Raw genomic sequence first — 26,126 nt, forward strand, 5'->3', positions numbered from 1 at the left:
AATCAAATAGGGTGCACTCCTTGCATTCCTTGCACATTCAGTTGATGTCTGTTTATTCTTGGCCACCAGTTATATTGCGATGCATCCACTATGGCTTCCTGTCGGGGGTGCCATCTGTGGAGTCTCGTTATTACTGCTCTCTGAAGACAAGAGGGGATAGCGATGCGGTCGTCGATGACGATGCAGCCGTCTACTATTGCTGCCGTGTTCCAGAAAGAATTGATGCATGGATCTATTTTCGCAAATCCATCGTAATCTTTGCTCAGAATCGCCTGTGTCATGAGTCGGTAGGTTGGGTCGACCAGTTGTGACAAAATGACCGCATCGAGAATATCTGTCAATCCTATGAGCAACTTCTTATCTTCTGCGACGAATTTCTTCGGCTGGGACGTGTTTATTCTGTTCACTTGTGCCTCCCTCCTCTGCGTGGTTGCGATTTTCCCTCTTTTCAGTCTTAGATATGCCAGAATTTGGACATACTTGATTTTCAGTAGGGATCTTCTTCTCTTTTGTGTGGGCTTCTCATAGATCTTGTTCTCGCAAATAGGTCCACTGCGATGGGAGCTACCTCGTTGAGAAGGCGTTCAAAACTATCGTTCGTGTATGGTTTTCTCCATTCATTGGACGACATATCTGAAAAAGGAATGTACTAGTTAGAACTCAACTGGATTGATTTGATTGGTTGATATTTGTTCGTTGTTGACATTGGCAGAGATTTGCCAGAAATGATGTGAGAATTGGATGAGATCTCAGCTGAATTGGATCTGGCTTCTGATTGGTTGTGAGAAATTGCGTGAATAGTTTGCATATCTACAGCTGATCCGCATAATTGTTCACCCTCTAGCAGCTGTGCATAAATAAAACTCGAGTGATCTGATTGGTTGAGTGTGAGCATCTGTATATATTTGCATATTTAAGTCTGTTTTGGTTGGAATATATGTACATAGTCGGCGCACTCCACCGATTGTGCATAAGTTAGTATTCTGATTGGGTAGAATTTCAGGTTAACATTTTTACGCACTCTTGCGGAGTCGTGCCGCCTTTCCTTGAATCTGATTGGATATAATTTTCAGTCAAAATTTTTTCGACCCCTTGTGTATTAATGCCGGTTTTGCTTGCATTTGATTGGTAAGATCTTTTATTTAGAAATCTGTGGCTCCTTAATGTTTTCCGATCGTTACAATTTTTAATAAATTTGATTGGCTGAAAGTTTTGGGCTTCTAAATTTGGAGTTTTGGGGATAAATAAACCCTTGTCTACCGAATCTGAATGAATGAGGATTGTGGGTGTCTTATTTCCGTATTTGAAACTTCCTTCCTTCATAATCTTTTTGAGTATCACAAGCTGAAAAGAAATTTTTTATTGATTTAACTACAAACTGTTGGTCAAAATTAGAGCGCTCAGGTGCTGCGAATGCAGGGCAACCGGATAAATACTCAATTATTCCTAATTTAAACCCGAGGTGTGTGATATGTCGAAATTGAGCGATAGTAGCCTATCTGCCCATCTGGTGAGTCTTGATTGGTATGATTTTTTTTTTACCTCTGTTGGTTTTTAAGGCTGAAATTATCGCTCTGTGGTCAGTGAGTATTCCGAAGTTGTTTCCTAAAAGGCCATTCCTGAAGTGTTCGCAAGACCAAACTATTGCTAATAATTCTAGTTCGTTGGTACTATATTTCTTCTCTTGGGTGTTAAGAAATCTACATGCGAACGATATCGGTACCCGTGTATCCTCCGTGAGTTGTTGATGAGAGCCGCCTCTAATCCACTGTGGCTGGCGTCACATATGATTCTTGATTTTCTCTTGGGATCGTAGTGATACATCATGGTTTTATCCGATATTAGTTTTAACTTGGCCTTAAAAGCGTCTTGTTGGCTTTTGTCCCAGACGAGTTTTTCTTTGTTAGATGATTAACTTCTGGCTTTTCTTATATTTTGTAATAATCTAATTTTATACTGAACTTTGAATTGTGGTTTCTGCTTTGATGTTTTTTGTCAAATATCATCAACTCAGTTTTCTTTGTTCTCAGTTTTAGAGAATGTTTTGTGAAGTACAGAGATAATTTCTGACAGGATTTTAGCAATTGCTATAGAGCATTTTTGATGTCATTATCATCACGAATTAGTAGTGTATCATCTGCATATTGTACCACTTTGCAAGATTCGGTTAAAGTCATTTATGTATAGGTTGAAAATTAGCGGTCTCAAAATTGTACCTTGAGGTACGCGTCGGTGAAGTGAGATCCAATTGGATTCAGTATTATTTACTGCAGTTTTCTGTTGTCTATTATTTATAAAGCTATGAATCATTTTAATTGCTGATTCAGAAAGTCTCAAATCGTTCAATTTGTTCTTTAAATGTTCGTGGTTGATAGAATTGAAAGCTTTTGATAGATCTAATAAAGACACGAAACATATTTGTTTTCATCCATTGATTTGCGAAAGAACTCAGTGCAATAAAGGATGGCGTCCATCGTTGAATATGAGGTTCTAAAATCAAATTGGGTTTTCATTGATTTGTTTGAAAGTATTCATTGATTTGTTTGTATAGTAGTTTCTCAAAAACTTTAGAGATTGGACCTGTTATGGAGATTGGTCTAAATTCTCTGTTGTTTCTGCGTCATCTTTTTTGTATATTGGAGTAACAATACCTCTTTTGAGTCTAGTTGAAAATAAATTACACCCATCTTTCAGAGCCCAGGCTGGAAGATCAGAGTAGCTCCGGGTGGTTTATTTGCGTTTAAATTTGTTATTTCTTTTTTACCTTCAATTTCACTTCAAAACCGGAAAGAAAACTTTTGTTTAGGTTCCATTTTGGTCCTTGTTTTTGATGGTTGAATCAATTACGTTTTTATAATTTTTTGCTTCAAAAAACATCTAGAAAACTTGTAATTCTAAACTTGTAAAACATCTAGAAAACTTGTAATAAAACTTGTAAAACAAGAGTCTAGAAAACTTGTAATTCGAAAAGTTTGTCATTTTGAAGTTGTTTGTTATTGCTTCATCAAATGAATTTTTTAGTAGTGTGATTTCGTTTGCTGATTTTTCGAGTTTTTTGTGTCATTTATTATATTCCATTTCTGTCACTCAGTTGTTATAGGATTAAATAATTTCGATATGTAACTATCATCTTTTCAGGCAGCTTGCTATATTGGGACTTAAAACGTTGAACATTTTTCAGGGTTATTTTGCCTGTAGAAAGACTTCTAAGTAATGCTTGTTGGGGCAGTTTTAAATTCTTTTTCTGAAAATTTTGATCTATCGTAGATGGTGCGCTTAAACTGCACAGTTTTATCAACTAACTTCAATTCAGATATCAAAATTGTAGCTGAGTGATCAGTTATAATTGGTGGAGTGAATTTTAAAACTTTGTTCTTCAATTTGGTTGGGTTTAAATCTGGGATAATATAGTCAATCAGTGTTTTTGAATGAGTTGGTGTTGATTTATTGACAACTTCTAAGTTATAGGGCGTGAAAATTGTATCCAAGGATTCTTTTTCTTCAGTATTTAAATAGTTGAAGTTGTGGTCGCCCAAGAGAACAATAATTGAATTATAGTATTGTGTCAACTGACAGCAAGTTCATGGACAAACTCCGTTTTGTTAGATTTATTTGGAATATAGGAAATATTTAATAGTGTTGATCTTTCAGTTTTGTTCTTTGATATTTTAAATTCTACCCAGATGCTGTCATACTTTTGATGAAATAAGTTTAGATCTGTGCGTAGTTTTGGGTGTAAGATTTTAGGAATGAGTATCATGACGCCCCCTCCTTTTGTTTTTTGCTTGCGACTGCTGATCTATCACCTCGAAAGGAGACAACTTTTAACTTTTGTTCAGTTTAAATACTTTCGTCTTATTGACATAGTCATCTCATATTGCGTCATTTGAAGGGTAAAAATAGGTTTTCAGGCGTGTGTTTTAATCAGGGCGGTGTTTTTTGCTTGCGACTGCTGATCTATCACCTCGAAAGGAGACAAAATGATCACTTTCTAGTGTCCATAAGTTGTTATCATTAGAGTCATGTCTCAAAGAACCCATAAATTGTGTTTAATCCACATGTATTTACTAGTTTTTTTAGATTTGATCTTTTGTACTAAACTCCTGCAGTTAAGGTGTAGAATTTTTATGTTGTTTTTGTAATCGTTTGGTCTCTCCGATATGTCATTAAATTGTACAATTGGACCTGGATTTGGGTTGATGTCGTCGCAGCATAAAACTAAATTTGACAATAAAATTGATAATACGAGAAGTATTAACATCAGTAAAAATAAAATTCTTAATAAAAATGATAAAGGTAAAGTGCACTGGAGAGGCACCCAATTTGACCTAATGGAAAAAAATTGGCAACCCATGGAAATTTATTACTTTTTTCGAATTTGTTCAATTCTCGAAAAATGATTGTTTCGTTGCAATCGATAAACATAATCACAAAGAAGCTAGTTAAGTGTGTTGCACAAGATTATGTGTTATTTACTACATTTTTTTCGCTTTTAACTTTTGTTCAGTTTAAATGCTTTCGTCTTATTGACATAGTCATCTCATATTGCGTCATTTGAAGGGTAAAAATAGGTTTTCAGGCGTGTGTTTTAATCAGGGCGGTGGCATGCATGGAAACTTCAGGTTCTTTTAAAAATTTAGATTCAAAATTTTGCAAAATTTTTCGGCAGACTAGGCTTTAGCTTAGTTGCAGCTTTGGTACATTGTCTCAATGCTAGGTGAACTTAAGAAATTGTGTTTCTCGACATGCTTCCCTCGAACTCAATATTTTTTGAGACCCTGTGCCTTCCGTCTGATTTCATTTGTATTGCTTATTATGTTCTCGCATCTCTTTTTTAATGTTTTACTATATTTGTTTTCTCAAACTGAATTTAGTTTTCTCTCAAAACTCTAAAAACAGCAGAAAACTTAGAAACTTGGTTGGTAGTAATAGATGTATTTTTGTTTGATCAAACTTTTTGCTAGAAATATGGTATATGTTTGGTATATGTGTTTGTTATAGACTAGTCTAGACAAGTGTTTAAAACATGACATTTCATAATTTAGCATCACCGTATATAATTTCGAAATAGCTTTTTTTATACGCATAGCTTCATGTAACTTCGCGTATAAGATTATTATTCAGTTCTACTGAAACGGAATATGAACTTTGACATACGTGAAGCTATTCGTCCTTGGCAAACAACGAATGTGTTCCGAAAACTTGAAAAGCGACACTAATTTTTGCCTAGTTGTCACGCCTGATGTTGAGTTACTTGTCACTGGATTTCGTCTCAAGTTAAGACTTAAAACCATTCTATTTTCTTTGTAATTCTAGAAAGTTTGAAAAGTGAGTTGAAAAATTAAACTTGTTGACCAGAAGTTGGGTAGTATCAGTTTCAGAACTTTTGTCGTCACATCTTCTGTCTGTTTATGTTTTGTCGCCCAGTTGTCACTTCATGGAATTTTCTTAGCGACCTAATTTTGAGTCAACAAAAAAGTATGAAGACTGATTTTTCTTTTCGGACGAGCTTTAAGTTTTGGAATATCAGTACTTAGTAGCTCAAAGTTTTTATGAGAACAGTTTCCTCCTCAAATTGGACATCATTTGAGATACAACCAAAAAATACCCACTTTGGCTTTCGTTTGATTTTTATCTACTACTTGAAATGGTATTTTTGTGAAATTTGGCAAGAGGTGCGAAGCTTGATTAGCCTTTGTGGATATTTAACATCTCTTTCAGGCATGATTAAACCACTGTGGATTGACGAAGAAGACACCATTTTGTCGACTGCTGAGGAAAAGATGCTAAATGAGGTAAGTTCAGATGGTGGGAAAGATTTCTCAACAAAAATAGTGCTGCCTTTCTCCACCCAGGAAACGACCAAATTGGACGCATTCGAAACTAAATTGACCCAAATCGAGCCTAGCTTGTTGTTGTTTTTGAACAAGTTGCAAAAAATTGTGATACATTTCGATACTGCTGGAACGATCGTGGACGAAAACAATGTTGATGTTGCGAAAACAAAAACAGTGGTCTTCAAAAAACGAAAGCTAGTTGACAACGTTGTTTGCATAGAGTCGGCAAAAGCCTCCCAATTTTATTTGCTGCAGACATTTTCGGTCGATGTTCCCCTGCATCTGAACTTGAAGTTAGAGGAAACTGAGATCTGTTTCGCATTCCCTTTGGAAAAGTCGTCGGATGGAAAGACCTGTACGTTCAATTTCCGCCAAACCCAAAGTGCGTTTGCATTTTTACCGGTCAGAGATTTTGGGCTGAAATTCATCGTTCAAGCTGATTTTGAAATTCCCTCGTCGAGACAGGATCTAGACATGGACTCGGCCTTCAACCAGTGGCTATCTCTTCAAATCCCGCAACTGTTTCTGGAAAATATGAACAGCTTCGTAGACATTCTGCAAAATTCGGTGCATGCTGCAATCGCATTTTTGAACTTCCTCCCGCTGCCCAATGAAACTTTCGGTTATTTCAAACCAGTGGCTCAAAAGATATGCGAGCTTATTAGAAGTAAGCCAATTATTCCTACGGTCGACGGTGGTTTGTGTTTAGCGTGCGAAGCTATTCAGCTCGGTGAAAATTTATTGTCAAGTGGGTTTATAGATACTGGACTGTTCACCAGAGCCACCGGATGGAAACTTGCCCATAAAGACTTGGATCGATTGCGGCCAGCTGTCGTGAAACAACTAGGTCTTCACACTGTTGGCATAAATGATCTTCTAGTCACACTCGAATACATTTGCTCATCCCAAAGTGCAAATTTATCCCAGAACGAGAAAATGGAAACTATAAAGAGCATTCTCTTGACGATGACTGCCAATTTTAGTCATCAACTCAACTCAGCTTGTATTTCAACCTTGAAGAAGACTGAATTTGTTCCGCTGGCTGAAGAAGAATGGGTTTCAGTTGAAAACAACCCAGATTTGTTTTGCAACTCGGAGCAGAATCAAGTGATGCTTAGGAAGCTGACTCTTCTAAAAGTGGTCGACCAGAATCTATTGCTTGAAAAGGAAAATAAAATCAACCAGGATATCCAGAAACTGCTGGTCAGAATCGGGGTCAAGGTCGCGAGCTGCAGGGAGCTGGCAAAGTATCATGTATTTGACGTGCTTTCTAAGAAGGATACCTGGGCCAAATTATCCCACGAAAGCTTATGTGACTACACCGTTTTTCTCATTCGTGCTTGGAACGATGTTTATAATTCGGTAGATCAAGAATCAATCAAGAAATTTTTGATCGATTTTCCAGTTTTGACTCGCAAAAACGAAGAAACCAAAATAGTGCAAGCTTCAGAAGTTGGCACTAACTTGTCTGTTTATTTTCATCATCATTTCGAGCCGAAAATAGTTTTGATGTCGGTTTTTAAGTCGACAAGCTTCAGAGTTTTACACGAGGGATACTTGAGTTACAAAAATACAAACCAAGGTTGCACTTCAAAACAGGCATTTGACTTTTTCTCGCGTTTGGGCGTCACAGACTTTTTCCAATTTCGAGAAGTCAAGACTGAAATTCCCTGTGAAGATGGTTCGACTGAAACTTGCACAGATTTCGACTGTGAGTTGATTGATATTTTGAAAAACACAACAAACAACGTGACTCGTGCAGAGTATATGCAGCTGTTTACGATAGTCAGTCATTATTGGCGTCGACTTAGTGAATATCTGTTCGCTAGAATCAGTGATGGGAAATTTGGAACTGTGAAACTTGTTAATTCGGCACTAGCTAATGCACTTTTGCAGTCTAGTTGGGTGCCTACGGTTGAAGGTACTATTCCAACTTTGTCCGTTCCTCGAGATGTGTTCGTGAACACTTCCGAAGCCAAGAAGCTATTCAGACCCGCAGATGTTCAGTTATTAGAAGCGAATTTACCTATCAATTCGAGTCCAGAATTTGTGAAATTTCTTGGCATAAATTTGAACTTGACTGCAGATATAGTTTTAGAGTACCTGCGAAAATGTTCACAGGATGCTTCTTTTGAGACTAGTTTAGAACACATGGCTAGTATTTACAATTTCCTTCAGAATAATATAGATGATCGATGCGAGATACTAGAAAATGAGCCTCTTTTTTATCTGCCGAATCCTCGCGTAGATGGTGCGTTCCACTTTGTAACTGTGGACCACTTAATTATGGGAGATCACAGTGGTCTGTTTGAAAAATACAAACAAGTTTTGAACAAACATAAATCACTGAGTGTGTTAAATGTAACCATGTTCAGTTCCATGCGGCCCTACAGGTTATTGGGACCGTTTTTCGAAGCTGTCGGAGCGTTGGCTGAACCGCCACCAAAAGTGTATCGCGAGTTAATGATGAGCTTAACAAGTTCAATCGACATGACGAGAATAGTTAGTAAGCGTGAGAACAGAATTGAAGATCTGTTTCTGCTTATTTCTCTGTCGGCTGATCAGATCCTAGAGAGTGATGCTTGTTTGCCGTGTAGTAATGGTAAATTAGCCTGTTTAGCAGATGATCATCTACTACTACCAGACGATCAAAGTTCAATTCCGTACACGATGTTCGAATCTCATGAAGATTTGAGAATCATTCACTCAAGTTTTCTGGAACTGGCGCCTGAGATTCAAGAAAAAATCATGGCTCTGATTGATGGTCGTTTCACCTATTTGAGTGAGGCCATACAGGAGAATACAATCCCCGGCCAGTTATGGACCTGTAGCGTGGTCCATAAATTTGTATATTTCGTGACTCCCTTGGTGCAACGATACATCCGTAAACGCATGAACGAGAAATATGAAATTCGGAAAAACTTGCTGAGTAAAAAGTTGCAGTCGTTGAGCTTCTACGCATGCAAAGAGATCGAAGTTATTTATACATATCAGAATGTGATTAGAGAGAAAATGGCAAAGAATATTTTCTGCAACGGAAAAGAGTTTTACATAGGAAGGGAACTTCTGGAGGACTGGAAAGAAATATCAAGCGAACTGGCTTCTGTCTTCAGGTAATCTAAAGACATGTATTTGTTAACTACGCTTTCATTTCATTTAAGAACGAAAAGTGCCATTGTTAATTTTCAGTCTTTTTTGAAAATTATAGATTTGTGATACAAATTTTAACGGTCGCGAGCACTCAACATAAGGGTTTCAATTTTGAGGTTGAAACATGAAACTCCAAATTGTAGTTTCACAGACATGGCCGACTTTTATAAATTATTCGAGCTGCTTGAAAATTTTCATCCGTTTTTTTTTGCTATCCGATTTTTTTCGTACCAAATCTTGTATATAGGGTTAAGCAACTTGCGCGGTTATGTCAAATTATGGGAATGAATAGTTGTTTTAGGTTTTTTGTGTTATCATAATGAAATATATCAAAAGATTTTTTAGTTCGAAAACCTTCATTTTCAGTTGTATTTTTTCGTAAATTTTAAATACACGTCCGTACTCTGAATACAATTTTCTATTCGATTTTTTTTTGTACTTTGGTTGTAATTTCGTCAACCATGATTTGGTCTATTTCAGCTTTTCATGAGCGTAGTGAAGAGTCTTGCATAGGTCTTGATGATAAATTTGTTGGTTTTTAAGGAAAAATTGTTGAAATTTATTCACGCTTAGCGTTGATTTTTCGCGCTTATAACTTTTGATTTTATTTAAGTTCAGTTTTTTCCTTTGTTAAAAGGAAATCAAACTTCACTATCGAACAGCAAACGTGATCGAATTCTGGTTTCGAATGTGGTTTTTAATTTTCAGATTTCTTAGCGGAGTAAAAACTTTTCGTAATGATCCAATTTTCTCAAATTGGGTTAATTTTATCAAAAACTGTCGATTATAATTTGATTTTGAAATTCAAAGGGTTTTTAGGGCACAGATTGTTTTTGGAAATCGAAAGTTGATTTTATCAATTTATCTATGATGATGAAAAATAAAGCGTGCGTGCGAGTTATGTGAGCGTGGCGAGTTACTCTGCACTCAAAATAATTGCAAATTGATTTGAGTCAAGCTGGTCATAATAATTTCCTATAGCACTTTTATAAATTATTCGAGCTGCTTGAAAATTTTCATCCGTTTTTTTTTTGCTATCCGATTTTTTTCGTACCAAATCTTGTATATAGGGTTAAGCAACTTGCGCGGTTATGTCAAATTATGGGAATGAATAGTTGTTTTAGGTTTTTTGTGTTATCATAATGAAATATATCAAAAGATTTTTTAGTTCGAAAACCTTCATTTCCAGTTTTCAGTTGTATTTTTTCGTAAATTTTAAATACACGTCCGTACTCTGAATACAATTTTCTATTCGAATTTTTTTTGTACTTTGGTTGTAATTTCGTCAACCATGATTTGGTCTATTTCAGCTTTTCATGAGCGTAGTGAAGAGTCTTGCATAGGTCTTGATGATTAATTTGTTGGTTTTTAAGGAAAAATTGTTGAAATTTATTCACGCTTAGCGTTGATTTTTCGCGGTTATAACTTTTGATTTTATTTAAGTTCAGTTTTTTCCTTTGTTAAAAGGAAATCAAACTCCACTATCGAACAGCAAACGTGATCGAATTCTGGTTTCGAATGTGGTTTTTAATTTTCAGATTTCTTAGCGGAGTAAAAACTTTTCGTAATGATCCAATTTTCTCAAATTGGGTTAATTTTATCAAAAACTGTCGATTATAATTTGATTTTGAAATTCAAAGGGTTTTTAGGGCACAGATTGTTTTTGGAAATCGAAAGTTGATTTTATCAATTTATCTATGATGATGAAAAATAAAGCGTGCGTGCGAGTTATGTGAGCGTGGCGAGTTACTCTGCACTCAAAATAATTGCAAATTGATTTGAGTCAAGCTGGTCATAATAATTTCCTATAGCACTCAAAATATAAAATTTGAACATGTAAGTTCAAAAATATCAAGTTTTTTGAACTTGTACGAGCATTCTTGGTAACCGTTAAATTTGGTTGTTTTGTAAACGGATATTATCTATGAATTTGAGCTGCTATAGCAAGCGGCAGGGTGTTGTCGAATGAAGAATGATTTTTTTTTCAGAGTATAGTTATTTGAAAAAATCACGAACCTGAAGTTGCAATAGATTTTGAAGAAAATGCTGCGACCGTGAAGTGTTTTTAATACGACCATGAAGCTTTTTATGGTATGAAATAACTTTATTTTCGAGGTTCCACAATCTGTTTGACGTACCGTGGGTACGATTCAAGCGCTAGTATATCTAATTGTTTCGACTTTGTAAGAGAATGACGTAATATTTGTTTCCAGTATCTTTTTCGTTCAGACCAAGTCAAACTATTTGTGTAGCGAGTGAATGTGAATTGTTTTAGTTTTGGCGACAGAGATAACTTAGTTTTGTTCATCGACGGACTAGTAAAGTACTTCAACAAGGAGCCAGGGTGTCACAATGTTGAGGCGTTTCTGAAGCGCTTCGACATTCCTCCAATTCCGTCCTCAGATCCAAAGTGGAGTGTCTCGGAACCAAAATACAGCCAGGTGGCGATAGACCTGGAGATCAGGCGGAATACAGGCGACACGGTTGTAACAGAGGAGGATTTGAGAGCCAAGCGAGAAACGGAACTTGAGATGCAAACGAAGAGTAGAGTGACGAGGGGGGCTGGTCAGTGGCCCCCTTTGCCCCCCAGAGGGTACACAGTAGGGGGGTTGAGTGGGGATTCAGTTGGATACGAGCAGAGTAGCTCTGCACAGGTGGCAGAAGTGCCTCCCCCTCCCAAACCACCTTCAGAATGGAAGCCGGAGTATGTTGTGCCGCCCAGAATGAGTAAGTTTATTATTCTTTTGTTTTTCGAAGCACTGCTGAAGATGATGTTTAAAACATCTCCAGATCAAATTATTCTTTGTTTTTAGTTTCTATAGCTCGTTCCTTGTTGAAATATTTTTTGTATTGCTCTTTTGCAGTGTTTAACGTCTTGTAAATGGCATTTCGATTTTTTAAAGAAGTTAAGCGCAAGGAATGTGTCTCGAAGACTGGAAAAACCAAACAGCTCCAATGAGAAATTGGGTTTTTTGAGCTGCAAAAGAAATATATAGTATTCCGATCAGCAACACTTTTATTCAAATTCAGTTTTTGTCTCAAAACATTGCCACTCATAACAAACATAACTTAGAGTGGTTGCTAATATGTTCCCAAGAGTTCAGATTCTATATGTGATTTTTAACTCTTTTTTGTGGCAGTAACGGCTGAGCCAAATCGAATCATTGGCGACTCTTCTCTGAACCAGCAGATGGACAACTCTAATTCCCCGAAACATTCATCAACACCACTATCACAAGGAGTTCAATCGGGGTCAAAGTCAGATGAAGATGGGAATACTCTACCGGTGTCTGTGCGTGGTGAAAAACGACCAAGAGAAGCAACTGTGTCTGGAAGTGAGCAGCAGCCCAATTTCTTGTCATCATCGCCCCAAGGAAGCCAAGAGAAGAAACCGAGATCATCTGACCCAGAAATTTTCGCCGAAAATGACACAGCGCCAGTTGTGGTGTGTTTCTACTATTCTTTATTTTTTGAGCATTTAAGTGATGCTTAGAATGTTGGAAAAGCTATGAATACAATTGAGGATTAAAAAATTTGTAGCTGTCGCCGTTTGTTCGCATATATATTGTTAAAGTTACTGTATCGATGTAAAATTTTATTTTAGTTTTAACAGTAATGAATGTAGTGAGTACTCGTATATAGGTCTGGATGTTTTGTTTTTTTTTTCAGGGAAAAGTCTTAGAATTTGTTCACGCTGAAATTAACTTTTTTGCGGTTTGACTTTTGATTTTTTTCAAGTTCAGTTCATTTCCTTTGTTTAAAGGAAGTCAAACTCCACTATCGAACAGAAAAAGTGTAAAGGTCATGATGAACATGATCGACTTCTGATTTCGAAAATGGAAATTAATTATCAGATTTCCCAGCGAAATAAATGTTTTACATATTGATCCAATTTTCTCAAATTGGGTTAATTTTAACAACAAATGTCCATCATAAATTGTTCTACAAATTCAAAGAGCTTTAAGACCATGATTTGTTTCTTTGTAATTCAAAAGTTGAATGCTCTTGAAAAAAACAAGTTGGGTTTTTTTTTCAGTTTCATTGCGTTCATTACTCTTTTCCAACTGTTAGTTTGATATGTTTTTTTGTTTATTTGCGTTCTTTACTCTTTTCCAACTGTCAGTTGGCTATGTTTCTTTTTATGTAGAATATCTGCAATGAAGCAGGAAGTCAGGCATCATCGGGAACATCAGCTGGTCGAGAAGAGGGATTGGAGGGTGGGGAGAAAACGGTCGCAGTTTCAACCACCTCTTCCAGTCTCAACATGGAAGTCACATTTCCAAGTTGGTTGTTTTCAGTTTCCACCACGTGAACAGTTTCTCTTCTTTTGGACCTCGTCAACAGTTTCTCTCCTAAACTTACCAATTCAACGTCACCCCTAAAATTAAACGGCAAATTAAAACAGTAATGCGAATATGCAAAATGCCGCATTCTGATTGGCTGAAAAAGAATGCATTTAACATGCTGTTATGTGGATGAGTTTTTTTGGGGGGTGGAGAGGTAGAAGAAGACAAACAGTTTATTTATTCGTTTCACCTATCGATACTGAACTCTGCGGTAAATTACCAGAAGACTGGTGTTGAGGGCCAAAAAAAATTATTCGGCCACTTCAGATCAATTTTCATTAATATCATGCCAAAATTGAGATTAAAGTTGTTGTTTTCATCTTCAAATTCGCATTAAATTCTTACAATTTAATGCAGACTGCGTTATATGCGCTGAAAGTAATTTTTTGAATTGGAGCTCTTGGAAACGGCTCGTTTTTCTTGTAAATCAGTTCGTTTGATTCCGGTTGGTTTCAGTTGGGTCTCTCCCAGCCGTAAATCTGGGAAGGGGGTGGTTGGGAGTTATTTGATCGATATTCTTGTGTTATGGGACCATGAAGAAGTAGATTTGTGTTGCGGGGTTCTCGACCATTAGTATATAAGCTATTTTTTGATCAAAAGTTTTTTGTAGAAAAGCTTGACATGGTCATATTTATTCAAATTAAGTCTTTTTGATTTTTCTTGCTCGGAAAACATCTTCATTTGCCGTCGATAGTGTTGCGATATTGTCTCTTTTCTCGAAGAATGTTTCTTGTTTGATTTCAGATGACACCACCTACTTTTCCTCTGTGTCCTGTCAGCTGGAGACTCTTCACTTGTCCAGCAGTGGCAAAACACAACCCCCTTCACAAGACGACCTCAACCAGATTATGGCTGGGACATCAGTGCGTGGTAACAGCTCAGCCGCAGAACACAAGGCCATTTTAACCGGTCGATTCGGTAAGGGTTTATAGCTAAATTTTTCTGATGTTCTCTAATAATTTGTCAATTTTCATGTCTCAAACGTGATTAGATTTATTCTTGGAAGTTTCAAGTAAGAATTGGTGTACGGATTTATGAAGAGATCATGACCAATGCACCAAACTGCATAATTTCATTTAATATGCATTTTTGTAGACTAGCGTTAATTGTTTCCCTTAAGCTATCATTTTTAGTTGACTTGACAGACGAGCGAGTTCTAGACATACGCTAATTACACTTGCGAAAACAAGCGCCTTGTAATCGGAAATTTTTTCCCGTAAATTTGTTTTCTTTCAAATTTTTAACTTGCTTTATCATTACACTTGCGAGCAGCTAGTGTATTAGTACGAACCTTCTTTTTTCAAATCTAACTCGCAAATAAAAGTGTTCATTGAAAGTGGAAAATTGCTCACTTATTTTGTGGCAGTTTTGCTATAATCACGATCTGTAGCATTGGAAATTTGAAATTTTATAGCATCTGTTTTCTACTTTGTTTATGGCTTGTGTTTGAGTAATATTAAGCGTCTGCGGCTGAGTGGTTAGTGCGTGAGACTCTTATTCTCTAGAGCGGAGATTTATCCAAGACCTAGACGAATTTTTACTGATTCGAGGCTAATCTTACTTTTTTATTGCACTTAATAGAGCTGTTTTTTTCCTGGTCTCGCTAATATTTGCAAAGCGCAGCTTTGCCTCTGTGTTGAATGTTAACAACTCAGGTTCTTTCGCTTTTGGCCTAGAGATGACGCCGTCACCTTTGCACCATAAGGTTTGGGGTTCGAATAGCGGCCTGTCCTTGTTTTTTTTTTCAAAATATATGCATTGAAAAAACTTCCCGAAAAAAATGGTTTTTCAGATTTTAGTTTATCTGCTCAAGTTTTTCGGCTCAGTTGGCACATCACGGATCTTTTTTGTTAGCAGGTAACATGGTAGTTGCAAGTATTGTTCATTGTTGTTTCAGGGGGACTTGAAACTTTTTAAATTAACTTAGCAAAGAATTTTTTTTCGGCTCAACTGGTGTTAATTACACTTGCGTTGGTAATTGCACAACTAGACTTTTTTCATCGTAAACAACTTTTTCTTACACATTTTCATCATGCTTTATTACTGAATCTGAACAATTTTCAGGTTCCTTTGCAATTGGCGTATGGTAACGCCGTAGCTTTTGCATCATTAGGTCCAGCTTTCGAATTGGGGCCTTTCCTTGTTTTCTCAGTATGTATCTAATTGAACGTTTTTTTTTCACGTAAAACCTAAGTTGTCGGACTTTTGTTCATCGGCTCAAGTTTTTTTTTTGTTAGAAGTAGATATCATGGTAGTTGCAAGTGCTGATCATTGTATTTCGGAGGGACCTGAAACTTTTTGAGTTTGTTAATAAATCAATATCTTTTCGGCTCAACTAGTGTCTGCTCAAAGATTGTCGGCTTTGTTTCCACTTCGTAAGTTTTGTTCCGTTGCTAATTTGAAATTCAAAAGTCTTGCTTGGTAGGTTTGCCTAGAATTCTTGTTTGTTGAAAACAGGTATTATGAAAATGTATGGGATCGGGTTTTTTGAGAGGCTTTGGAAAGTTTTCGTCTTTCTCAAAAACCACTCTGCTTGCCGATTTTCAAAAGAGTGGTACCAAGCCCCTCTGCATACTACGCTCGCCTCTTTCAAGAGTAATGAACGTAGTGGGTACTCTTATATAGGTCGTGCTGATTTTTTCAGGAAAAAGTCCTAAAATTTGTTCACACTCAATTTTGGTTTTTCGCGGCTTGACTTTTAAAGTTTTTTAAGTTCAGTGCATTTCTGTTGATAGAAGGATGGCAAACTCCACTATCGAACAGGAAAGTTGTAAAGGTCACGAAATACGTGATCGATGTGTAATTTCGAAAGTGGAAATTATTTATCAGATTTTCCAGTGAAATAAAATTTTGACCTATTTATCCAGTTTTCTCAAATTAGGTTATTTTTAACATGAAAATGTCCATCACAAGTTGTTCTACAAATTGAAAGAGCTTTAAGGCCATCTATTTTTTTTGAAATTCAAAAGTTGAAGATTTTTGAAAAAACAAGTCATTTTTTTCTGTCCGTTCCGTTCATGACTCTTTTCCACTGAAAGTTGGCTATGTTTTACCTTACCCCACTGTCTACAGCCTTCGAATAAGTGTGGGGGGAATTTTTGACTCAAATTTTATGATTTTTTTTTACATTTTCTCGAAAATTACCCACCCAAATCTGAGAATTTGCGCTGAATGGATAAAACAGGTTGTGGGAAACTCCCCTGCATAGGCGGTTACGCCCAAAGTTTTTTAAATAACAAGTTATGATCCTCGGAAAGTCAAATTTTCGATTTTGAACCGTTTTTTGAAACTTTTTGACTTTTCTCGGAAACTACCCTCCTAAATCTGAGGTTTTGGCTGCAATGGGTAGAACGGGTTGTGGGGGCTCCCCTGCATCAGCGGTTAAGCCCAAAAATTTTTTACACAAAAAGTTATCACCCTTCGGAAAAGTCAAATTTTTGGATTTTGACCGTTTTTTGGAACTTTTTCATTTTCTCAAAAACTACCGTCGCGAATCGGAGATATTGGTATCAATGGGTAGTACGAGATGTGAGAAGCTCCCCTGCATAAACAGATACGCCCACATTTATTGTACTCAAAAGTTATGACCCTCGGAAAAGTCATTGTTCTGATTTCTTGTCCGCTTTTTGACTTCTCGAAAACAACTCAATCTGATATCAAGGTTTTAATCAAGGCAAATATTGTGAGAAGCTTCCGTGCATAAGATGCTATGCCTTCAACTTTGAACAAAAAAATTTTTCTGGGAAAATTCCAAAATCGCAAAAAAAATTTCACTCATCTCTTAATAGAGCAACAACTTTGAAATTATCTATTCCATCCCGCATCAGTAGAACAAATTCAAAAATTATCAAACAGGTACCTCTAGCTTTAGCTGGGCTTCTAGTATATGGGGTTGTGTTTTTAATTGTTTTTTGAGACGCTTTGAAAAGATTTTAATTTTTTGCAAATGGCTTAGTTTTTCTCAAACTATTCTATCGATTTTCAAAAAAGGGGTATGAATGGAAAGACCGCCTACTCCCCTGTCTACCTGCATAATTCTCTAGTCTTCTATTACTTTACCCCTCTGTCTACAGCCTTCGATAAAGTCTGTGGCGGTCTATTTCTACCATATTTAAAAAAATCGTTTCCTCAAAAACGTTCATCTCAAATCTGAAGATTTTGGTTTCAGATCTCAACTGCATAAGCCGCTACGCCCAAATTGTTTAACGCATAAATTTATGGCACTGGGAAAAGTCAAATTTGTGACTTTTTGACCGGTTTTTGAAATTTTTCTTGAGAACTACCCTCCCATGAGATTTTGGATTCAATCTAAATTGCAGGTGGCGTGATTCTCTTCTACATAAGTGGCTTCGCCCATTTTTTTTAATTCTCGGAATTATCATTTTTTTTTCGTTGGCTGTTTTTGAACTTTTCTCGATAACTAACCTCCCAAATCTGATATCATAGCTTTAATCGAAACAATAGGTTGTTGAAAACCTACTCTTATAATTGGATACGCCCAATTTTTTTTAGAAAAAAGTTATGACTTTCAAACATGTCAAACTTTTGAAACTTTGACCGTTTTTTAGAAACCTTTGATTTTAAAAACGACTGTCAAATCTGAGACGAAAAGTTCAATCGAAAGAACAGGTTGCAATAGTTCCTGTAAAAGTGGCGACTTCCTTTTTTTTGTAAGAGAAGTCGAATGTTCTTGGATAAATTCCAATATCTCGAAAAATTTTCACTCTTCTTTAAGTTGGGAAACAACTAAGGTCTTGAACAAAGTCCCATTTTAAAAATTACGCACTTCGTCCCGCATCAGTTTAACAAATTTAAAAATTTCAAGTCACATAACTTCTGCTTTAGCTGGGCTCCTATTTGTCTTTTATCAAGAGATACGAAAATTTTCTTTCACTTTTTTTCGTTTTTTAATGTTTGTGTTTTTTAATGTTTGCGTATAAATCATTCCAGCAGTTTTTGTAGATTTGGGAGGAGCTTGAAAATCTGAGATGTATGCTTTTTACAAGGCTTGAATTTTCAAAAATGCTATGAAAACCTCCTCTACCTTCGGTTTTCCTCTTTGGAAAAGTCCTAGATCAACGTCTGGTGCTTAATATAAAGCTTAAGTTTGTTTGATTGCTTTTTTAGGCGAGCTGTTAGTCTACAAACAACTATGCGAAACATGGAAAGGATCAACAGAAATCCACTGGCTAAACGAAACAACGGAGCAGTACAGGCCGTACGACATCTGTGTAACGCATAAATCTACGCAGAAGATAGATTTTATAGAGGTCAAATCAACTTCTTCACCCCAATGCGAAGTGTTTAAAATATCGTCTGCAGAACTGAAATTCGCCACTGAGAAAGGCTCGAACTATTTCTTGTTTTTCGTGTTCAACGCTTTAGACCCAAAACCGACTGTCACTTATTTTTCAAATTTGCAAAATAAGTTAGACACGAATCAAGTTTCGTTGCTGCTGCAGATGCACAAATGACGGGGAAGAGTGTGCCGCTAATATTTGAAAAAACTGTTAAACTTCTTTTAGCACAAACCTGCGATCTTTTTGTAATGAACATTCATTCAATGATTTAATTTAAAATAAATATTTTCCCAAAATTTGCGAGAGTCATTGTCTTGAAACACAATACTACTTGTTTCACAATAAGCAAAAGTGTTTTCTGTTAAGTGAGCATTAGTACCGGTTTAAGTGAGTGTACTGATAGCAAAGTGAGTGTCAAGTTGTTGTCGGATTTTAAGATTTTTGTTGACTTTTTAATTGCGGCTGCTATTCGAGGGCAGCTTGTAGTTTTGTTTATCTGAATTTTTCTTGACAAAATGCAAGTAGCGTGTCTCAAAAATTATTTCTGAGTAATACGACGATAGCAATATTTACGATTCGAACTGAAATCGTGACTTTTCATTTTCCAGAGAAGTATAGGTGCGTTCTTTTTCTCGTGCTATGCCGAATTTACTGCCAAGCAACTTTTACCCGCATGTCTTTCCTATCCTAACATGTTTGCCGGCAGACCAAATTAACCACCAACCTGCTGCTGTTTATTGCAAGACTGATGACTAAAAACTAATTGGCAACTGGCGCGGCATCTTGAAGTTTTTTTAATGCGCCGCGGAGAAATGTCGCGTAAACATTTCACGAGAGTAGATTAATTGAGGGTGGGAGGAATTGATAGCTTGGCGGAAACAGTTTTGCCATTTTTTTGAGCGCAGTGAAAACAACAACATTTTTTTGAATAGTTTAAGACTCGGCCATGGGTGGCAGCAGAAACGTGTACGAGTGTTGTTGCAAACGGAAATTAAACCATGTTTTGGCAGTTTATTAGCAAGTTTTTTGACATTTGATCAGAAATAAGTTAACATAGTTGATGCATTTGTAAGAATTGAAAGCTTAATAAATCGCGATATTTTTTTTGAAAGTTTTTTAGGAAGTCATAAAATGCTCAAAAGTTTTTCAGAAGTTTATTCATACATGTCAATGCATATATGATTGCATCTAGTATATACGCACTATCTTCAGTTCACATACTAAGTTTATTTTTCTTTGATATTAAAAAAATTTTTCTCGATTGTGTTCGAGAGTTCTAGCCTGGCCGCTGTGTATTATATTCAGTTGTCTGATAATTAAAAGTTTTCAGCTGAGTCAATGAGCACCGTCAATTAGCTGCGACTGGTCTCGGTCAATGTTGACTGTAGAATTGAGTCGAAATTTTTTTTTGCTGGATGGTAATGGATCCAAAATTACATTCCATTATTCTGAATTTCAAACATAAATGATTACACTATTTTTTGAACAGTCATTTTTTTCCTACTCAACTGGTGTCTACTCAAAAATTGTCGAATTTGTTTCCACTTTGTAAGTTTTGTTAAGTTGCTAATTTGAATATCAAATGTCTCACTTGGCATATTCTGCCTAGAACTTATGTGTGATAAAACTTAGGTGAAATATATGGAATGTGAATTTTTTTTTAAAAGCCGTGGAAAAATTTTTCGCTTTTGCAAAAGTTAGTTTTTCTCGAAAACCTTTCCACTGAGTTCTGAGAAAGGGTATACATAGAAATTACCCTTACGTTCTTGTGTGCCTGAATATTCCCCAGGTCCTTTTTTTGTGTTACCTCTTGGTCTACAGCGTACGAAAAAGTCTGTTGGGGAGTTTTTAAAGGATAATTTTAACTTCACCGATATTTTCGCAAAAAATCAACTACTAAATCTGATATTTCGGTTTCAATGAACAGAACGGATTCAAAAAGCTCCCTCTACAAGCAGCTACGCCCAAATTCTTACCACAAAATTATTGTCCTCGGAATAGTCACATTTTTTATAAGTTTTTGACCGTTTAATGATTACTGTTTATTTTTTATCGAAAACTAGCTTCCCAAACGTAAAACTGTGGGTTCAGGGGGGATAACTGGTAATAATTATAAAACCTCCTGCATTAACGGCAACTCACAAAATTCTATGTAAACACTTACTGTTCTTCGAAAATGAATTTTTTGATTTTAAGAGCGTTTTTTTTTAATTTTAGATTTTTTTAGCCGTTGTTTTGAGTTTTTGACTTTTTTCGAGAACTACCCTGCCAATCCCAGGTTTTTGGATTCAATCGAAATAGCATATTGGGTTAATCTAATTTTACATGAGTGGTTACGCCCAGTCTTTAAAAAAAAGGGCTACGATTCTCAAAAATGTCAATTTTCTGATTTGTTCATTTTGTGTACTTTCCTCGATAACTATCCTGCCAGATCTGATATCATAGGTTTAATCGACATTTTGACTTTTATTAATTCCTACGCCCAGTTTCTCTTGGAAAATTTTATTGCCTTCGAACAATTAAAAATTTGTAAATTAAACCGTTTTTCTAGAATTTAGATTTTTTTTTGAAATTTACCGTGCCAATTCTCAGGTGAAATAATCAATAGAGAAACCCAATTTAGGAAACTTTGTCTACTTTACCGGCCACGGCCTATTTTTGGCTAAAAACGGATTAAGGAGATTCAGTTTTTTAACTGACCGTTTTTTGTAGAAACTTGGCGTTTTCTGCCTAGAACTTGCCTAGCTAGTTACTTTTCTCGATAACTATCCTGCCAGATCTGATATTATAGGCTTAATCGACACTCTGAATTTTTTAAATTTCTATGCCCAGTTTTTCTTGAATAAAAATTTCATTGTCTTCGAACAATTAAAAATTTATAACTTCAACCGATTTTTAGAATTTTGATTTTTTTTTTAAATTACCGTGCCAATTCTCAGGTGAAATAATTAATCGAGAAACCCGATTTTGGGAGTCTTGTCTTTTTAACCGGCTTTGGCCTATTTTTGGCCGGAAAAACGGATTAAGGATATTCAGTTTTTTTTACTTTGACCGTTTTTTGTATAAACTATTTGAGTTTTCTTAAAAACTACCCTATCAAATCTGAGATGAAAATTTCAATCAAAAGAATTGGACGCGCAATACCTATATCACTCCACAGGAGTATAAGAATTTTCGAAAATATCAGTTTGTCACCTCCAGCTTTAGCTGGAACCATAATTTTGTTTCATTGAGACATACGACCTTTTTGGTTCACCTAGTTTTGTTTTTACTCTTCTGACTTTTTTGTAGAGAAACAACAAACATTTCGAGCACTTTGCAATGTTTGAAATAACACATTTTCTCCCGCAGCAGTATAGCAAATTCAAAAAATATCAAACACACTTCTCCAAATGTAGCTGAGCCCTAGGTGTCCTCATCGCGACATGAGAAATTTTTGGTTCACCTAGTTTTTCTCAACTTACTTTTTATGATTGTGTTGTATGGTGAGTGGTGCGAAGTTCCACTTCGCCTGTGTTTACGTTGAAAGTGTAAATTTGAAAGTTATTTAAAAAAACACCCGTTTTCTTTCTGTTTCCTTGCATTTCTTAGTCTCTTACAACTGTATGTTTGCTCTGTACGTTTGTTGTTGTTGTTGTGTACTTTAACTTCATTTTTGATAAAGTTGATGAAAATGGGATGATTTCTGGGGCATGCCGAATTAAATTGTTTTTTTTTGAAATTACTTTTTGTAGCAAATGTTTGAAAATGTTGTTTTAAATATTTTGAAAATTCTTTTTTCAATTTTTTTCTTTTTGATTTTAGTTTATAGCAAGTAATGAATACTTCTTTTTGATTTTTTCGGTTTCGTATTTTATTCGTTTTTTTTCTTTTTTTAAATAGCATTTTTTGAATTTAGTTTTTAAATTAGTTAACTCATCTACAGCCTTCGAAAAAGTATGAGTGGGCAATATTTGACTCAATCTTTTTCGTTTTCTCAAAAACTACTCTCTCAAATCTGAGATTTTGGGTTCAATGGATAGAACGCATTATGAGAAATCCACATGCATAAGCGCCTACGCTCAAATTTTCCTAACGTGAGTTATGACCCTCGGAAAAGTCATTAGTTGGTTTTTGTACCGTCTTTTGAAACTATTTGACTTTTTTCGAAAAATATGCTTTCAAAATCTGTTTTGCGTTCAATTGAGTTTTTGCGTTCAGTCGAACTAACAAAATGGGTAAATATCTTTTGCTCAAGCCGCTCTGCCCATTTTTTTTTCTACGCAAAAAAGATATAACTTGCGGAACAGCCGGTTCAGTTTGATTTTATGACCTTTTCTTGGAAACTTTTTGACTTTTCTCGAAAGCTACATTGTCAATTAGTTGGTTAAGTTAAAGTTAAATCGAGAAACCCGGTTCTCGAAGTGTTCTATGTTTAAGCGGCCACAATCTTTTCTGTGCATGAAAAAAATTATAGACTCATTGAGACATACGATTGATTTTAGTTTAATAAGAAGTATTCATTACCATAATTTTAGTGAGTAGTTGAGAGTAGTTTTAAAGAGTAGCTGAGTAGAATGTCATGTTTTTGAACACTTGACCGTTCATCAAAATTTGTTTGATTTTCAAACAAGCTATCCAATCACTTATTTTATTAGAGAGGCAAATAAAGTTTTGGGCAAAGTCTAGTTTTTGAAATTACCCACTGCAACCCGCATAAGGAAAACAAGTCTCAAATAAATCAAGCAGCTACTGGGCCCCTAGTTCAAGTTTGACTGGGCCCCTAATTTGCTTTTAATGAGTATACGAACGTTTTGGTTCTTGGGAAAGCAGAATTAGGTTATTTTTCTGAAGTTTTTTTGTAGCAATTGTTTGAAAATGTGGTTTCAAGTATTTTTAAATTCATTTTTCTTTTTTTTTTCAATTTGATTGTACTTTATTGCAAGTAATGAATAATTCTTTTTGACTTTTTCATTTTCGAATTTTCCGTCGATTTTTTTTCTTTTTTTTTCAAAAAACTATTTTTTAAATCTGTTTTTAATTATATCAACCTTAACTCTGAAGCGTGGTTTTCATGTATTTTGTGAGTTTTTTCTACTATAATTGTAATTTCTGTAATTTGTCATTTTACCACGTCTGATTTCAAATACTTTTTTCTTTTTAAGATTTTTTTTCAAATAAATGGTTTCGGCTGATGTTGCATTAGCTTAGTCAACTAACAGTATAAAAATTCGACTGCACAAAGTTCTTGTTTGACAAAGTCAGAATCATGAAAAAGTATGGGATTTTAATTTTAGTTTCTTGGTTTGTAAGACGCTTTCGAAATTGTTTTTCAGGTTTCAACAAAATTTTTGGTTTGGTAGAAAACCAAAACTGAACAAAAAAGATTATCAATGAAAAAGTTATACCAATGCGTAGATGCACAAAATATGTTTTTATTAATGATAACTTTGATTTCTTACGTTTTTCACCAAAATGCGCCGATTAAAAAAACTATTCGCCATTTTAAAGCTGAAAATGTGCTAAAAACGGAATGACTTGATTCTGAGTGCAAAGAAAAGTTGAAAAGGAAGCAAGAATCGCTTTTTGCTTTTCGAAATCAAAATACCGAAGATAATTGGCAAAACTATCGTCTTTGCCGTGAACAATTGGCCAGCTCAATTAAAGATGAGCAAGAAAAGCATTCATTAAGTGTCTGCTCATTTTCGAACACAATTTAGCAAAAATGGACATTTATCAACCAGGTTCGTGGTTCCTGTTCAAGCAGCAGCAGAATTACGGTAATACCTATCTCATTCGATGAAATGATAACTCAGGATATAAAAAAGGCAAATAACTTTAACTATGTTTTTTCAAACTTAGGCAAGTTTTTGGCTCTGTTAAGTCTCAATCTTGTATTCCAGTTAAGTCTGAGCTTCCAGCCCTCCGTTTTCAGCACAAAACAGTGGAGCATTGCTATAATGTACTTGGAAAATTAAATGTCAAAAAACCTCTAGGACCTTCTACTGTAACGGCCAATCAAAAAGTGTGACTCACTTTTCCTTTGTTAATAATGCCTGCATAGATGAAAGAAAAATTTGTAACTGAACTAAACCAGGCAAATGTCACACCCTTATTCAAAAAAGATGATCCGTTGGATCCAATAATTTATCGCCCTACTTTAATAACATGTGCACTTTCCAAGCTCTTTAAAAAATCTCTTCGTGCTCAAATAACAACATTTGAACAAACATCAAATAATGACTCCATTTAAGTTTGGATTCTGCAAAAAGTACCCAAAACAAGATAAGTTGATTTAAGTTACAGAAAATATCCGAAAAAATAGATTCTAAAAAAATTGTTTATACAGCTTTTAACCTAATTTTTGAAGAAAAAAATTTACTCTGTTTGGCATTTTCAATTGAAGCAAAAGCAATAATTAAAGATTTTCTCAATAAAAGCCTCCAAAGGGTAAAGGTGAGTGCATTGAAGTTAAAAGAATTGTGCCACAAGATACGGTACTAGGTCTATTGTTGTTCAATTTGTTTATCAATGATATTTAGAAACGAATACCTGAAGAATGTAATTTTGTGCAATACGCAGACGACTGTATGATATTTGCATCATTCTTTATTTCAAATATTGCAATAAATTAGTTACAAAAGTCCTGTCACGAACTCACTAATTTTTTCGCCAAAAATCAGTTGAATTTAAATGCATCAAAATCAAAATTTAGAACTGGTTGTCAACGAAATGTTAAACAGAATCTGGAAACTGACCGACCTATTATGAATGACTAATACGTAGCGAAGAAAACTGCATACAAAATTCTAGGTCTGAATTTTGATTCGAACTTTCATATCAATCTCAAACAAAAAAATGCAAAAAATGGCCTGAAACGATTTGAAACGATTGATATCATCGGACAACCACTCACCACATTGTCTTTTATTGGAGCAAGTTAATGCAACTTCAATGATGTCCGTAGAAAACAGTTTGAACTAGGCTTTGAAACGTACATTTTTCAGATCTAAACTCAATTCTACTGCCGAACTATTTATCGGAAGTGAAAAAAGAATTGAGTTGAAATGTGTTACATATCTGTTTCAGTATCTTACTACTAAAAGGCAAGCTTTTAGAAAAGCGTTGAGGCTAACAACAGCGAATTGTACAATAAGTTAACGAACGAAGCAATTAGTATTTGATAATCACAGTTCAACTGCTCTACAAAAAAGGTTTCGTTTATCTGACGTCTCGAAAATGGAATTCGTTGCCCAGTAAAATTACGAAATTTTGGTATTACCACGTCAACGTTCAAGAAAAAACTGAAAGAGTTCTATACTACTGGAATGAAATCTAATCCTATATGTACGCAACCAAATACCTGACGTGAATTTTGTTTTCCTTAGTTGATTTGCAATTATAAGTTCAGTTTGACAATGTCTTAATAATTTTCTATTGTTAAAAGTTTTTACCGGTGTAAATTTTTTATACTTCTTATTTTTGATCCTAATTTGATAATTTTAATGATGCAA

General features: G+C 35.4%; 1 protein-coding gene across 1 annotated transcript in view; it reads left to right on the forward strand.

Moving 5' to 3' along the window:
- The window catches only part of LOC134854917 (uncharacterized), a 32,023-nt gene extending 13,094 nt beyond the window's left edge, over positions 1–18,929 (forward strand). The window contains exons 6-11 of the mRNA XM_063871318.1: positions 5,722–8,950; positions 11,263–11,714; positions 12,128–12,432; positions 13,135–13,270; positions 14,078–14,251; positions 18,461–18,929. Of these exons, the coding sequence (XP_063727388.1) occupies positions 5,722–8,950; positions 11,263–11,714; positions 12,128–12,432; positions 13,135–13,270; positions 14,078–14,251; positions 18,461–18,807 (4,643 nt within the window). The 3' untranslated portion in view covers positions 18,808–18,929. The remainder of the gene's footprint in view (positions 1–5,721; positions 8,951–11,262; positions 11,715–12,127; positions 12,433–13,134; positions 13,271–14,077; positions 14,252–18,460) is intronic.
- The last annotated feature ends 7,197 nt before the right edge of the window (positions 18,930–26,126 follow it).

Source organism: Symsagittifera roscoffensis, chromosome 9, assembly GCF_963678635.1.
Source record: "Symsagittifera roscoffensis chromosome 9, txSymRosc1.1, whole genome shotgun sequence".
Lineage (NCBI taxonomy): Eukaryota > Metazoa > Xenacoelomorpha > Acoela > Convolutidae > Symsagittifera > Symsagittifera roscoffensis.